This window comes from Pogona vitticeps, chromosome 1 (assembly GCF_051106095.1).
Source record: "Pogona vitticeps strain Pit_001003342236 chromosome 1, PviZW2.1, whole genome shotgun sequence".
NCBI lineage: Eukaryota > Metazoa > Chordata > Lepidosauria > Squamata > Agamidae > Pogona > Pogona vitticeps.
Window position 1 is genome coordinate 36,425,634 of NC_135783.1, and position 15,112 is coordinate 36,440,745.

General features: G+C 41.6%; 1 protein-coding gene across 1 annotated transcript; it reads left to right on the top strand.

Moving 5' to 3' along the window:
• Positions 1–3,710: 3,710 nt before the first annotated feature.
• DEGS1 (delta 4-desaturase, sphingolipid 1) lies at positions 3,711–15,112 on the top strand. Its single transcript, XM_020786571.3, has 3 exons — positions 3,711–3,938; positions 8,308–9,050; positions 12,882–15,112. Exons 1-3 carry the CDS (start codon positions 3,857–3,859, stop codon positions 13,026–13,028), a joined length of 972 nt encoding a protein of 323 aa, XP_020642230.2. The 5' UTR covers positions 3,711–3,856; the 3' UTR covers positions 13,029–15,112.

Below are 15,112 nucleotides of genomic sequence, written 5' to 3' on the forward strand. Positions count from 1 at the left end.
TTCCCAGCACGTCTTTTCCAGAGAATCTTGCCTTCTCATGATGTACCCTTGGAGAGGTAAAGGCTAGCTCATGTGTGCTGGTCTTTTGCCCTTCCTGGCTTATAAAAGGCACCAGAGAGGAACTGGCCAAGTAGATAGGAAAAGTGGTGAATGCTTAAAGGAGGCAATAGTAAGAGCATTGCTAAAAAAGCCCTCCTTGGATCTCAATGTATTGAATAATTACCAGCCTGTCTCTAATATTCCGTTCATGGGCAAAGTATGGAATGGGTTGTGGCTTCACAGCTCCCGAGGTTGGATGAAATTGATTATTTACAGGGCTTGAAAATTTTTAGAATGTCTCACCAGTCAGTCAAAAATTTCACCAGTCAGCATGACCAGACTATAGCCTTGCAATTTATGTTAACAAATTTAAACTAGGCACTTGTTCACTTTTATTTCTATGTGTGGTGCTGGAGGAGACTCTTGAAAGTCCCCTGGACTGCAAAGAGAACAAACCTATCCATTTTGAAGGAAATCAACCTTGAGTGCTCACTGGAAGGACAGATCCTGAAGCTGAGGCTCCAATACTTTGGCCATCTCATGAGAAGAGAAGACTCCCTAGAAAAGACCTTGATGTTGGGAAAGTGTGAAGGCAAGAGGAGAAGGGGACAATAGAGGACAAGATAGTTGGACAGTGTCACCGAAGCTACCAACATGAATTTGACCAAACTCCGGTGGAAGACAGGAGGGCCTGATGTACTCTGGTCCATGGGGTCATGAAGAGTCGGACACAACTTAATGATTAAACAACAAACAATGCATAGAAACCCAAAATAAATTGTATCACATACACACCTGTGTCTTCTTAGTAGAAAATGCACTGCTGTCAGAGGTTGCACTTGTGTCCTTGAACATGCCTGGTAGTTTTAGCACTGAAGTACCATTTATCAACGGCTTTTTGCAGGGCCCAGGAGATAATCAATGGTGTTTCTGGACTAGAATTCCCAGCAGCTTTCACTACCAGCTGTGCTGTTTCCCAATCTAGGGTCCCCCCAGGTGTTCTTGGACTGCAATTCCCAGAAATCTTCACCAGCAGTTGGCCAGCACAAGAACCAGACCAAGAACACCTGGGTGACCCAAGCCTGGGAATCACTGATTTATACCCTCAGACTTGGGTTGCTTTATTACCTGCCTGCCTGTGGGGTCATGAAGCTTGTACAGTATTTTGAATCCCTTTCTTTTGAATGTCTCCAGCAAAAATAAAACTGAAAGCAAAAGTGCCCGGCCACTTAAGGAGCCAAGGTTCCCTCCCACCCCAGGATGTGTCCTTGTTCAGTTGAAATTGGGAGCAGGGAATCTTCATATTTCCAGCATGGTAGAAAAGTGGGATAAAATATTTTAAATGAATAATAATACTTACATTTAGTTTTTTTTTTTTTAAAGAAGTGGTATCGTATCTTGTGAAGTGGCATGGCCAATGTTTTCTATAATGTATTGTCTCCTGACCTGTTCTAGAATACACATTATTTATCTCAGAATTCCACCACATAACCACAGCAAGGAACAACCATACTAGATACTAATAAATAGGCATTGCAACCTGGTAGTCCATAGTTGAGTAACCTCTAAACTAGAAGCACTGTTTGAACTTGTACAAGCAAGGTCAACAGTGCCTTGCAGAAAAAGCATTTTTAAGAGTGCTAAAGAAGCAACTTCTAACCCAAGAAATTCTTCAAGACTCATTGCAAACTTGCAGACTGTTGGACTGAGTGCAGTTCACAAATTATGTAGGGTAACTGGTCTTAGTTTAATCCATTACGTGACAAAGTACAAAACTCCTGAAGATATGAAGAGAGACATCTCAGGAACCCTTTTCAGCCCCCTTCACTAAAAGCTGACTCAGCCAATATGATCTCATAAAGGTGAAAGATCCTTGCCTTCCCTTACTTGTGGACATTTTCAGCCCTACTGCTTTCCCAGAAGATAAACTGTGATTATTTGTCTCAGAAGGCATGTTCTGCTTACCTATCCCCAGCATTTAGTATAAAAATCTGGCTCTGCTCTCCTGTTATTCCATAAACATATTTAACTCAGTGGTTTTCTTCCCAACCCATGACTGCAGCCAAACATACTCCCATTTTTGCCCAGCATTTTCAACACAGTTTATTTGAATTGCATGATAAATCAGTTCCACCCAGCCTGAATAACAACCAAGCCTGTCCATTATTGAAACTTTGCAGTTGAGGAAAAGTGAAATATCACATACTCCAACTGCTTTTTTCTTTTCCTGTCCATCTATGTCTCTGTTACAGGAGTACACTGGAAGGGAACTTTTCCAACTCCATCAAAACCACTAATTTTCAACAATGACAGTAGGTCACTGCAGCAAATACAGTAAGGAGGTTTATGATAACTTAAAGAATAGCAAAAGTTATTTGATATTATGTTTTTGATTGTTGCTCACTTTCAGTTGCATCTTCTTCAGAAGCATCTAAAGAAGTGTTCCAGGGTCCATGAATGTTTATGCCAAATAAAACTTGCCAGTCTTCAAGGTGGCACAATACACTACTGTTTTTCTTGTACCAAAATTAACAGGATCTACCTCAGAAAAAAGCACTAGCTCTCTATGAGATATACTATGGTCTCTTTTTCAGAAATTTACCAGAGAACAAATTTCATCTCCCACCAATGTATTTTACCCCCTCATGCAACCCACCCCCAATAGTCTGTTGTCACTCTTTCAGGCAGGAGGAAAATGAGACTCCACACCTTAATCTTCTTCACACAGAAAGCTGGAAGACGGGCTCTTTATTCTCCGACAGCCAAGTGAGGCCTTTTGAGAAGGCTCCCTTGCCTCTAAAGGTCCTCCGCTGTGCACACGTCCTTGAAACCCCGTTGGCTTCCGTTGAGGCTTCTGTTGAGTTGTGTACCCATAAACACGCATAAAATCGTACACGAGCTGCACAAAAAGATGACTTTCACTCTGGCGCCGCTTTATCTGTTATCACACCGCAGCAGCTGCTGGAGCGAGAAGACTCCAGGCCCGGCGGCTTTTCCCCCCTTCAGGGCACACGACCGGCGAGGCTAGCAACCCTCCCGCCAGCCGCGCTTGCCGCGCCAAAACCATGGGCCCCAGCCCTCTTCAGAAAGGCGTGCTAATGGAAATGTGGGAAGCCGCACCCGTCACGTGCCGATGGAAACATGTGAAACCATTCTTCTAGCGTGGAGGGAGACTCGCGGATGTCTCCGAGGAAAACAGCGAGATGGATGAAACCGAGGGTGTCCCCCCCCCACATCCCATTTCTTTCTGGAAAGGAACTGGGGAAGCTCATTTCCTTTCCTCTCTTCCCACCGCCAAATGACAGACTCCACTGATGTTAGACATGATGCCTCATCCCGATCTCATCCCTCAGAATTAATATTCATAAATTATGTAACATAGTCCACGTCCCAACAGTAGCCCCATTTAAAAACAATACACTCCAGCTAATAATTTACGGCGACATCTGACACCTTTCGAAGAGAACAGCAGCTCAAAGAAAAAGGAGCCACCTCTCAGAGGAAAGGAACGCTCCCCCCCCCTTTTTTTTCCCCCTCGGCACGCCAAGCCTTCCCTTCGCCCAAGCCAGGCTGCCAGTTTCTTGCCGTAACATCCCGGCCCGCGGCAGCCAATGGCTCGGCGGCGACGAGGCGGGGCGACGGGCGGGAGCTCCTCCTCTCTGTGGAGAAGAGCTGTCTTGGCCGAGGTAGCGGCGCAGGCTGAGGCGAAGCCGGAGTCGGGGTAGCGTCCCAGGTGGAGGAGGAGGGCGCCTGGAGCAGGCCGAGGCTTGAGGAGCTGCTGCTGCTGCTGCTGCTGCTGGAAGACCTTCCCTCAGCCATGGGGAACACTGTGGCTCGAGAGGATTTCGAATGGGTTTACACGGACCAGCCGCATGCCGACCGGCGCAAGGAGATCTTAAGTGAGTGCGCACTTCGGCGGTGCTTTTTCCCCGCCGCCCCCGATTGTCTTTCCGCCCCTCATGCGCTCAACTCTCCCTCCGTTTCGTTTCCTTCCCTCTCGCTGCTGCGGCCGCCTTTATTTGGCGAAGAAGGCAGAGGCCACCGCTATCCCCTTGGCAGGCGTCTCCCTTCCCTCAAGGCGGCTCGATAGGGTGGGGCGGGGAGGGAAGGCTGCCTTTTCTCTCACGGCGTCCTCCGCTCCGAGACGCTCCCCCCTCAGCTCTGCCTTCTTGGCGGAGGGCGGCTTGACCCGCTCGCTTTCTCCTCAGGAGGCGCCGGCGCTGCCTTCTGGAGCCTCCATTGACGCCGGGGAAGGAGGCCGTGTGTTGAGAGCGGGCGAGCTGAAGTATCAGGAGATGTAATAATGAGTCACAGGCGAAGGGCTTGGCTGGAGACCCGTTATTACATGTGGCTGGTTCCTTGCCTCCCGCCTTCCCCCTCCGCTTCCTCGGCCTGTTTCAGGTCCGTGCCGCCACCCGAGCTGCGGAGAGCCTCTTCGTAACGGCTCGGTCGTGGTGACCTCGTGCTAAGGATTGAGGAGGGTTTTGCCCGGAGTTTGGGCCAGCGAACTTTGAAATCGTGCTATTAACTAACCTCTGGGCTGAAGTCCCAGACAATTAGTTCCCACACGTTTAAACTTGTCTCCAGCGGACTTTTCTTGTGCGTTGGGCTTCTGTGGTAGACTCTTAAGAAACAACCTTAAGGTGGGCGGGCTGGGGCTGGGGGGGCTAGCTTTGGCCCCAGACAAACTCAGAAGGACCCCTAGAACAGAGGGTTTCCAACCTTTTTTCTCATGGCGACCCACAAATCCGAGTGTCCTTGACAAAATAACCAGTACATTTATTCTCACACGGCCTTTGGACTGTTAGTCGTCTGTTGTAGTCCAGTCTGGCATTTTAACTTCAGGTTTGGATGTTTTACAGCCATTATCAGACAAGCCCAGGAGGGGAGACAAGCGAATGTTTAATAACCCTGTTAACGAAGAGTTCATTGTTGCTGTCAATATTATAACAGCACAAAGTCATAAAAAACATTCAAAGATAGGTTAAGGGTTGAAAGAAATAATTTTGGGTTTACCAGCATATTCCATTACCTCATTTGATGGGTATTGGGATTCACTTCTAGGAACTGGATATCCCAGACGCTCTTTGGAGCTGTGCATCCTGGAAAATTATTGATCAAGTTAAAACTTATATTGACAAGTTGTCACAGAGGAGCTGTTCTTTACTTTTGCACCTTGTTACTGGAAATCTCTTTGCATTTACCCGAGAACTAGGATTGGCTCCATCCTAGTTTCTTGAAAGATGCGAAAGAGTCTTTATTAGGAAGAGGCTGCCTTCTCATGATACAACCAATGTACAGTATCCTTGTTTCATGGAGAGAGTTCAAATTTGATTTGATTTAATAATCATGTGCTGCCCCACTCATTTGTGTATCTTGCGATTCATAGTATCCATACAACTTTCTCCACATTTTAGATGAATTTTTTTTACTGATCAGCTTTCTTTAGTGCCCAATTTTCATAGTTTCACATGGTCTGCAGAACTCATCTAGTTCTTTTATAGCTCTCCTTCCAATCATTAGTCCTTCTGAATTTTTAGTTGCAGTTTCTGTTTGGGTTTATGATTGAAGCAAGATGTAGAAGATCTTCTAAATATTTTGATTTTTCATAGCATTAAAGTGCAGTTCTTCTGTAGTCATTATTTTTGTCTTCAACTGTACTCATACTTTTGTACTTTCTTAACTTTTCTCATTTGTTTCAAGATGTTGTTCTGCCACTGCTGGACTGTTCTGTGCATATCTTAAGTTACTGATGTTTCTTTCAGCAATTTTCATCCTTTTATCTGAATAAATTTTTATTCCTCTATTTGAACTTAATGCAGGTTTTTTATATAATATGTATTGCACAGAGATAAAAAGTACCCTTCAGTAACAGCTTTGCCAGTGGGAAACCCTTCTGTCTCTCCATTATCTGGCTCTAATTAGCTTTTTGTCTATAGATTATGCATTAGAACAGTCAAAAGTTGTGGCATGCTTACTTCTTTTAGAATGGTTCATAGCTTTTCATTACCCACAGAACCAAATGTTTTGCTGAATTTGACCAAACTCTGGGAGGCAGCAGAAGACAGGAGGGCCTGGCGTACTCTGGTCCATGGAGTCACGAAGAGTCGGACATGACTTAATGACTAAACAACAAAAAAAGCACAGAGTGATTTCCCCCCTGAAATTCTGTGGCATGCTCTGATAGCCTATTTATATTTGCAATATGGTCTTTAGTGTCTCTTCCTTTTCCAACTTGAACATTTAGCTAGTCTCAGTCCATATGTAGCAAAAATCTTTGTTGTAAAATCTTGAGCATCAGTTTCCTTGCTTTGGAAATTAATGCAGTGGTGCTATAGTTCCTGCAATATTTGGGATCTTCTTTCTTTGGAATTGGAACATATATTGAACATTGTGGGCTATTGTTTTGTTTTTCACATTTGCTGGCATAGTCTTTTGATAGATTGAGTCTCAGTTTGAAATAGTTCTGTTGGTATCCCATCTATTTCTGGTGATTTATTTTTTTCCAAGTCCTTTGACAAGAATAGCTTCACTTCATTTTCTAAAATGGGGGGGTCTTCATTACAGGATTCTTATTCGAAGATGTCTGCTATTCTTCCAGCTGTTTGTATAGTGCTTCAGTATGTTACTTTCATTTTTTCTTTTTTATATTTCTCGATTATATTCCGATGTTGATATTTCACTATCCCTAAGCTTGGTTTAAATTTCCCTTTCATTTTTTTATTATTTCTTGATTTTTCTTTTTTTCTTTTTTTCTTTTCTGTTTCTCTGCGCTGAATGCTGTAATAATCCTTTTGTTCCTACTTGGTAGTTACTGAAACATTGCATCCTGTTACCCTTTACAATGCTTCTCATCTGCTGTTGATCAGTTAATTGCTTAATTTAAGAGTCATGCATTGGGGTGTTTTATTTTCATTATAGGAATAGTCTTTCTGCATTATTCACAGGTAATATCTGTGGTTTCAGTTTGCACTTCTGGTTCACAATCAGTTGAATTTCGTAATATAGCTCTGTTATTTATATGCACTTCAATTGCTTCATGAATGTTATATAAATAATATTTTGGCACTGTGATTGTTTTAGTGATTCTATTTTGATTAACTCTCTTCCCCCCTCCTTTCTTTTTCTTTTTGCAAAGTAAAAATCTAGAAGCACAAAACTTGATGTTTAGCTGAATCGCAGACCTAATCTTTACTTTATTCTATTGTATGGATTTGATTCTTTGGTATATTTTAAAAATGGATTTTTTCATGTACTTTTTACTCTAAAAAAAGTAATCTCTGGGCCCATCTTCCTTATGTAATGATAGAGTCTTACTAGTATCCAGAGACTGAAATCTTGTTGAGTTGTGCAGTGCATCAGCCACAGCCGTGCCAAACCCATTTTGGGGCAATAAAAAACTTCCTAGAGTTTCCCCCAGGCTTTCAGGGATCTCTGGGGACTGATGGCAGTGATTTTCCAGGTAATGGTTCCCCGTCCTGATCTACAGCTCCCAAAGCTTCTTTCAGGATGAAAGGGATCCCCAGGAATCTTGAAAACATGAGGGAAGGCAGGGCAATAGTAATTTTTTAATGGTCCTGAAATGATTGGAGTTAATGATGTCATCCTCATGCTCTGTCAGCAGGATTTCAGTCAAAGAGATGTTAGGAATACTAAAGGTTATAACAAGATTAAAATCCTCAGCAATTCACCTTCAGGTTGGTGCTCCCTCCACCACGTCCTAGGCCTGCTGCAGTTAATAGTGTTGATGTAGAGCAAAAGTTAGGTCTGGGAGTTGGCATTCTGATAGCAGTTTGTTTATTCAGTACTTTTCTTGTTCAGAGCAAATTATATAGTGATGAAAAAGCAATAGCATAACACTAAAGTCAAATTGTGCTTATCATCTAAAGCTGCCTGAGGCTGATGGGATTTGGGGGAATTCAATGTCATCAAGAGGACTGCAGGTTGTTGTAATGAAAGCAGAAGCCATATTTTAGAGGGTGGTGTGGGGATAATATTCAGCTGTATTTCTTAGTCCAGATCTGTGGACAGATCCATGGTATTAATAACATAAATGGCCTATATATAGTTGTTCTGTACCACATTCCTGTTGCTTTTACATTAGTCTGTAGTGCTGTACTAAGGCATCTAATATTTAACATAACCTTCTAACATATGTACGATCTTCTGTAGGAAGCAGAACTGAAATATGACAAAGTTACAATAGGAATTCTGAAGAACTATCAATTGGTAATAATTTTCCTTTTTTCTTTCTTTTTTTCTTAACAGGCAGACATCCAGAGATAAAAACCTTGATGAAACCAGATTACAATGTGATCTGGTTAGTTTTACTGATGGTGTTTGCACAGCTGGTTGCTATGTATCTAGTTAAAGATTTGGACTGGAAGTGGGTTATGTTTTGGTCTTATGTGTTTGGAAGTTGTCTTGACCATTCCATGACTCTGGCTATTCATGAGATTGCGCACAACAGTGCATTTGGCAATTGTAAAGCTTCATGGAATCGATGGTTTGGAATATTTGCCAATCTCCCACTTGGCCTCCCATACTCAGTATCCTTCAAGAGATACCACATGGACCATCATCGTTATCTTGGTGGTGATGGAATTGATGTAGACATTCCTACCAACTTTGAAGGATGGTTTTTCTGCACCCGTTTTCGAAAGTTAATTTGGATTATTCTTCAGCCTTTGTTTTATGCCATTCGACCTCTCTGTATTAATCCAAAACCAATCTCTCGACTTGAAATCATCAATTTGTCAATTCAGCTTCTCTTTGATGTTATAGTATACTACTTCCTGGGAGTAAAGTCTCTTTTGTATTTGATAGCAGGAGCAATACTTGGATTGGGCCTGCATCCTATTTCAGGACATTTCATAGCTGAACATTATATGTTTTTGAAAGGGCATGAAACATATTCCTACTATGGACCACTTAATAAGCTTACATTCAATGTTGGCTATCACAATGAACACCATGACTTCCCTAATGTTCCTGGAACAAGTCTTCCATTGGTAAGTACAGAAGAATACAAGTAACTTGGCCTTTGTGTTTAGCTGTTTGTTTGCTTACCTAGAGTGAACAATCTCTTATAGTCACATAGACTGCTGATGCTATTCAGCCTCTGTGCTGTGATTTGCAGATCTGGGGGGTGGGGGAGAAGGTGCATTTCTGTAGTTGTGAAGATAATTAAAGTGATGCACTGTCTAATTCTATGCATGGTTAAAGCATGCAAAATAGTGAGAAGAACAGTAATATCCCAGATTTAATCTTGGTTCATGCTGAAGATGATAGTACTTCAGACCTGTAGTATATTGTTGAACTATAGACAAAGTATTATGTCCTGTAAAAATTTTGAATTTTGATGCCTTTGAGGAACCCAAAGGCTCTACAGTCAGCTTGCTGGGCAGGAAAGAGAGCAGAATAAAATTTCATTCAATTTATATCATTGGGAAGAGATTGAGCTATTCCAGCTGTAGGACTGGTGTGGAGCAGGAGGTGATTTGGGAATGGATCTAGAGGCCAATAGAGCTGTGTGTATTTACAGCCTCTTGTAGCATGTCCATTGGCCCAGTTCTGGCATGCTACCTTCTCCCTCTTGAGGTTGGAGCTCTGAAGAGGAACAGATAGACAGAAGTTTCCAAAGGAATATTTGAAGCTAGACATTTCCTTCTGAGAGGGGGGCTCTCTGCTATGAGAGGGAGAGAGCTGAAAAATCTTATTACCTTTGGTACAAATCTTATTACCTTTGGTACATTCTCTTGGTTCTGGACTAAAATATTCTTGGGGTTCTTTTATGCTCAAATGACTTGAGCATAAAACATCAAATTAAAGCTGCCTGTATTGTGCAGGTAAAGTTCTCATCAGTCTCCTTCCTCCACTCTTTCCTTCTTTTGCCACCATGGGAAACCATGCAGTTAGTCAAATTAATCAGATTTCTCAACAAAAATGTTTGTTGAAGGGGGAAGAAATATCTTTGGTTAAGAGTTTTGCTGTCTCTGTGGACAGAGTGCCTGATAGTTGCTTTGTATGTCATGTTGCCACTCATCCTTTTCTGGTACACAGGTGCATGCATACCATGAAAAAAGAAAAAGGCAAAATGCTGCAAAAATAAAAGCAATCAGCATGTGTAAAACTGGGGTGAAGTGAATAGCTTGGGTTCTATTCTTTATGCTGCCATGACCTACTCCACTCAAATCCTACACAGTGGCACAGATTATCACACATAGATGTTTGGTTGATGGGATTGACATCTGCTGCTGCCCATATTTCATGATTTTTTGATATTTGTAAGCTGCCCGGAGTAGACACTGTCTAGGGGGTGGGGTAGAAATCTAATAAAATAAATAAATAAATAAATAAAAACAAAGAAGTATAGAACAGAATTGCTTCCCAATACCCTCTCTGCTTCAGAGCCCAGCCCTTCTTCTGGTTTACGGAGTTAGCTGGGAAATACCTAGAGAGCAGATGGAGGAAGGATGCGTCAGATTATAATTTAGCTGCAGTAAAGAAACTGACCAAGAGCTATGCCAACACTGTTAAATTGGGAAGAAATGCATTTAATATCAAGATTTATCAGTGAGGCAATGAATCAACAAGCAGAGCTCTTTCATGTGGTCCATGGCTTCACTGACCCTGATTGGCTAACTTGGGGGGTCTCACCTGTGATTAGTTTGTGGCCCTAAACTGAGGCCCTTCAACGTGACCAGGACTTCTTTGGCAGTGCAGCAGATCAAATTGAGGTTTGTAGTACATTGGCCTTCTCCCATCTGTTTGGTTCAGTTTCAGCTTGTGACATTGCCAGAGTGCTTGTGCACTGCAACCCTCCCGCCTCAGTACTCAATCTTTGCCCATCCTGGTTACTGAAAGCTGCCAATGGGATTATATTAATGAATTAATTCAATCAATCAATTTATATACCACCCATGTGGCCGAAGGACACTCTGGGTGGTTTACAACATAGATGAACAAAAATCAATCAAAATCACAGTGGACTGGGCCAAAAACATGGTAAAAGTGCCTTTGAGGGAAGGAAGTATGCCCTCCTATGTGAAACAGGGAGCCCATCCTAAACTAATCAAATTTAGTGATGATTTAAACAACTAAATTAAATGGCCCATTGCAAATATCCCCTTTATGACCAAAGTAACTGGATGGTGGCGAATCAGCTCCAAGCTTTCCTTGAGGAGGAGGATTGGTTGGATTAATGTCAGTCTGAGTTCAGGCCACACCATGGCTCCAAGGCAGCACTGGGCACACTGTTAAGAGAGGTGGTGGAATATTTTGATACTGTTGACCATGATACTTTCCTGATTAGGCTGTTGGGATTGGGATTGGACAGCTGGCACTTAGCTGGTCCTGATCCTATCTCTAGAGAGTTCAGCTTTGGGAGAAATTGAGGTCCCCTTGGACCCTCAGCTGTCGGTTGCCCCAGGGGTCATAGATTTCCCCAATATTCTTTAACATATATGTAAGGCTGCTGAGAGAGATCATCTAGAGATTTGGAGTGCCCTGATGATGCACTGATGACACACTACTGTATCTCTTTCATATTTTCTGCAAAGAATGCTGTCCAGGTCTTGAAGCCATGTTTGGCCACAATTTTGGATTAGAAAGGGGCTAATAGGTTGAAATTGAACCCAGATTAACATGGAGATCCGTCTTCTGGATAGGTTAATGGGTTGTCTCCTTAAGGTGGATATATTTATCTTTCCTCTTAAGAACTGAGTGAATAACCTGGAGCTGTTCCTAGATCTGGCTCTCTCCTGTTAACACCAAATACTGTATTTGACTATGGCTAGGTTAGCCTTTAATCAATCTACGCTGATTGCCCAGTTACGCTCCTACCTGGAAGATGGGTGCCTGCACTGGTGATCTCAAAGATTGAGTCTCTATGTGGGGCTGCCCTTGAAGCTGACTTGAAAACTACAGGTGGTGCAGAATGTGGTGGCTAGGCTGGTTTCAAGCATGAATAAGTTTGAGCACACCTCCCCAGTACTGGGCTCATCTGCATTAGCTTCCTGGTCTGTTCCTGGCCCCGTTCAAGGTTTTGGTCTGAACCTATAAATCCCTTAATGGTTTGGGATCCTGCTACATGGCGGAACATCTTTCCCATAAAACTGCAGCCTGTGCCATGTGGTTCTCACAGGTCTTGCTCTTATGGGTTGTCATGCCGAGAGAGGCAAAGAAGATCTCAACTATACTTTATAGTATAGGAATGCAGCGTGTGTACTTCTGGCAAGTACTTGCCTCCACCCAGCATTCTGACATATAAGACATAGTTTTGAAAGATGTGTGTTATTCCACTCTGCCAAACAATTCTTAGTTGGTTCCTGTGTAGGACATATTAATATCAGCAGCTTTCTTTGCTGGTTGTAAGCATTAAATCTAGATTTGTCATTGTGACATGGCAAATAATCATATATGGCTGGTTTTTAAAACATATTGTTTTAGATATTGAAAATGGTCCAATGCTCATTTACCTCTTACAGATTTGATGTGGAACGATCCAGTTAATATATTGTACACAAGGTTCCCTCTAAGGTGTGTGCCTGCATACAAACATGATTCTGCCCTCTCCGTGTGGCCTTCCACCCCCTCTGCACAGTGACAGTGATTGTTTTCAGCACCTTTGGTTCTGGTTGCACCTGGACACGCGGTGGGATTGTGTACTCTGGCAAAGTCACGTGTGAGGGGCAGAGCCCCACCCAGTGAGGCTGAAAATTAGAGGGAATGTTGACTGTACATATATACATATATATTCCGTGTACTACAGTATTTGTATTTAAATTTATGCGAGATGGAGTACTGGGTTTTAATATATTTATATATTCTTTTCTTTGTAGCTGAAGAAAATGGCCCCTGAATACTATGACCATCTTCCACAGTATAACTCCTGGATAAAAGTGCTTTATGACTTTGTGATGGATGACACTATCAGCCCCTACTCACGCATGAAAAGGCACCTAAAAGGAGAAGTGAAACTGGATTAACTATACACCAAAAATGTTATCTCTGCATACACAAGGGACATGTTTTCAGAATAGCTTGCATAAAGCTTGATAAATGTGTATTATTTGTTATCTTGACCTACGTTGGAATAGGAGTGTATTGGTACATTTTATAACAAGATCTGAGGAATTAAAATATTGCCAGAACTAGAACTATTTTTTTCATATAATACATAAATGTTCTGTGCATAATGCTAGTATTAATGTTACATAATGTGTTCAGTAGCTGTTGACTCAAACATTGGTTCTTTAAACCTTTAGATACATGAGAAGTACATTGATTGTGTCTATTTTTGCCGCTTACAATGGTCATTATACTGACTCTCCAGTGTTCTGCAAAGATTTCTAAATTGACTCCATGTTATGGTTTTAATGAACTGTACTGGAACAAAATTCCTGGCTGCAGTTCCTTTAAAACAGAGGTATGTTTTCAGAAAGTAAATTCATTGAGTCACTTGGACTACTCTAATTGGGACTAGTAATGGGATAATTACCATGGGCATCTATAGGAAGAGGCACCTTTTTGTGGAAACAGTTTTGCCTTCCCTCATTTCTGGGTTAATGCATAAAGCCGTATGATAATTGTCAAACTGATGCTTAATTTGAGGCAGGCTGGATGACCTGAGAATTAGAAATGAAAAATAGGAGCACAGCTGAGATGTTGTAGCAAAACTCTTAGGCACTTGAATAAAAGGCTTTTTTAAAAAAAAATTGAGTTGATGAAAATATGTGGGATATTCTTGAAAGGATGGTTGAAACACGGGAGTGGACTTCTGGAACTAACTCTTTACAACATTACTTATTTGTGTAATGCTTTTTAAAGCTGGTTTTGAATGACTAATAATGCACACTGTCAGTTTGTTTCTCTGCATGTGGGAAGAGAGTGGCCTCAAATATTTCCACTTAAAACCTTACAATTACATATGGTCTTGAAATGGGGAAAGTATTTAAATAGGAGCTAGATAAGCAAGCTGTGCTGCCTAAAGTTAAATATTTAACATAATCTTATCAGACTTTTTGCCCTACATTTTAGGCTGCAGTTCAAAAAACCTTCTCACCTCTAACAGCTGGCTGTCATTGACAGCCATAATTTGCTTATGTGTTCCTATACCATCTTTGAAACAGGGTAATGTTAAGTTGTTGCAAGCCGTTTGTGAGCCTAGCCCATAATTTATATCTATGTGCCAGGTTGACAAGTGTATTAATTCAAAACAAGGCTATTTAAATTGCCAAGAAAAGTCAGTTTAAATTAAATTAGAATGCATTTATTTAACTAAAATCACAATGTACATGTTTTCTAATGCCCATAAAAAAGTTGATCTAAACTACCATAGTCCTGTATCTTCAGAAATAGAATACTGAGTGAACTAATTGAAGAGGTAGGAGAAAAACGTGACCTAAATGGAACACTGGTTGGCACCTGTGGTGACAAATTGGCATTGGCTACCCTTTTGTGTCAAGGCAGAATATAAACATGTTGAAATATAAGCACAGTATGGTAAGATGTTTACAATCCATTCTCCCTCTCCCTTCCTCCCACATTACCTTTATTAAAACAGGTTTTAAGAAAAAGACAAAAATTGTGTGCCATCTGTCAGTACCACTCTCAGCATGGCTGGGGAGTTCTTATTTACAGTCCTTTCTTTACAGTTCTGGTTAGGTCAGATTTCTTACTGAAGAACATTGTTTCATGTAGTTCAAACATTGTATTTAAGTTATTTAGTTTTAAAAAGATTTATAAGTGAAATACTGCTTTTTTTCACCCATGTGGTTCATGTTCTTAGCTGGCAAAGAACATGTTTCAGTTAATTGCGCTATCGCCATCACTATGTTAAGATATTGCCTAGTGATTTCATTGGCTCAGCTGCTTTGAGTAGATGCCTGTTTTAAAAACAACCATTCCTTTCTTTTCTCTCTCTCTTTTCGGCCTCTTACGTTGCTCCTGTGTAAAAGCACATACATCTCTGGGTGTTCTGCTCATCTGTTTACAGCCTGAAGATGGCTTTGGTGTTGTACACATTCTTCAACTAGTTTAAATTTAGGCCAATAAAGTTTGTCTGCTTGCA

Coding starts and splice junctions, on each gene's coding strand:
- DEGS1 (XM_020786571.3), top strand. CDS start 3,857: ATGGGGAACACTGTGGCTCGAGAGGATTTCGAATGGGTTTACACGGAC. Junction 3,939..8,307: donor CCGGCGCAAGGAGATCTTAA/GTGAGTGCGCAC, acceptor TTTTCTTAACAG/GCAGACATCCAGAGATAAAA. Junction 9,051..12,881: donor CTGGAACAAGTCTTCCATTG/GTAAGTACAGAA, acceptor TTTTCTTTGTAG/CTGAAGAAAATGGCCCCTGA.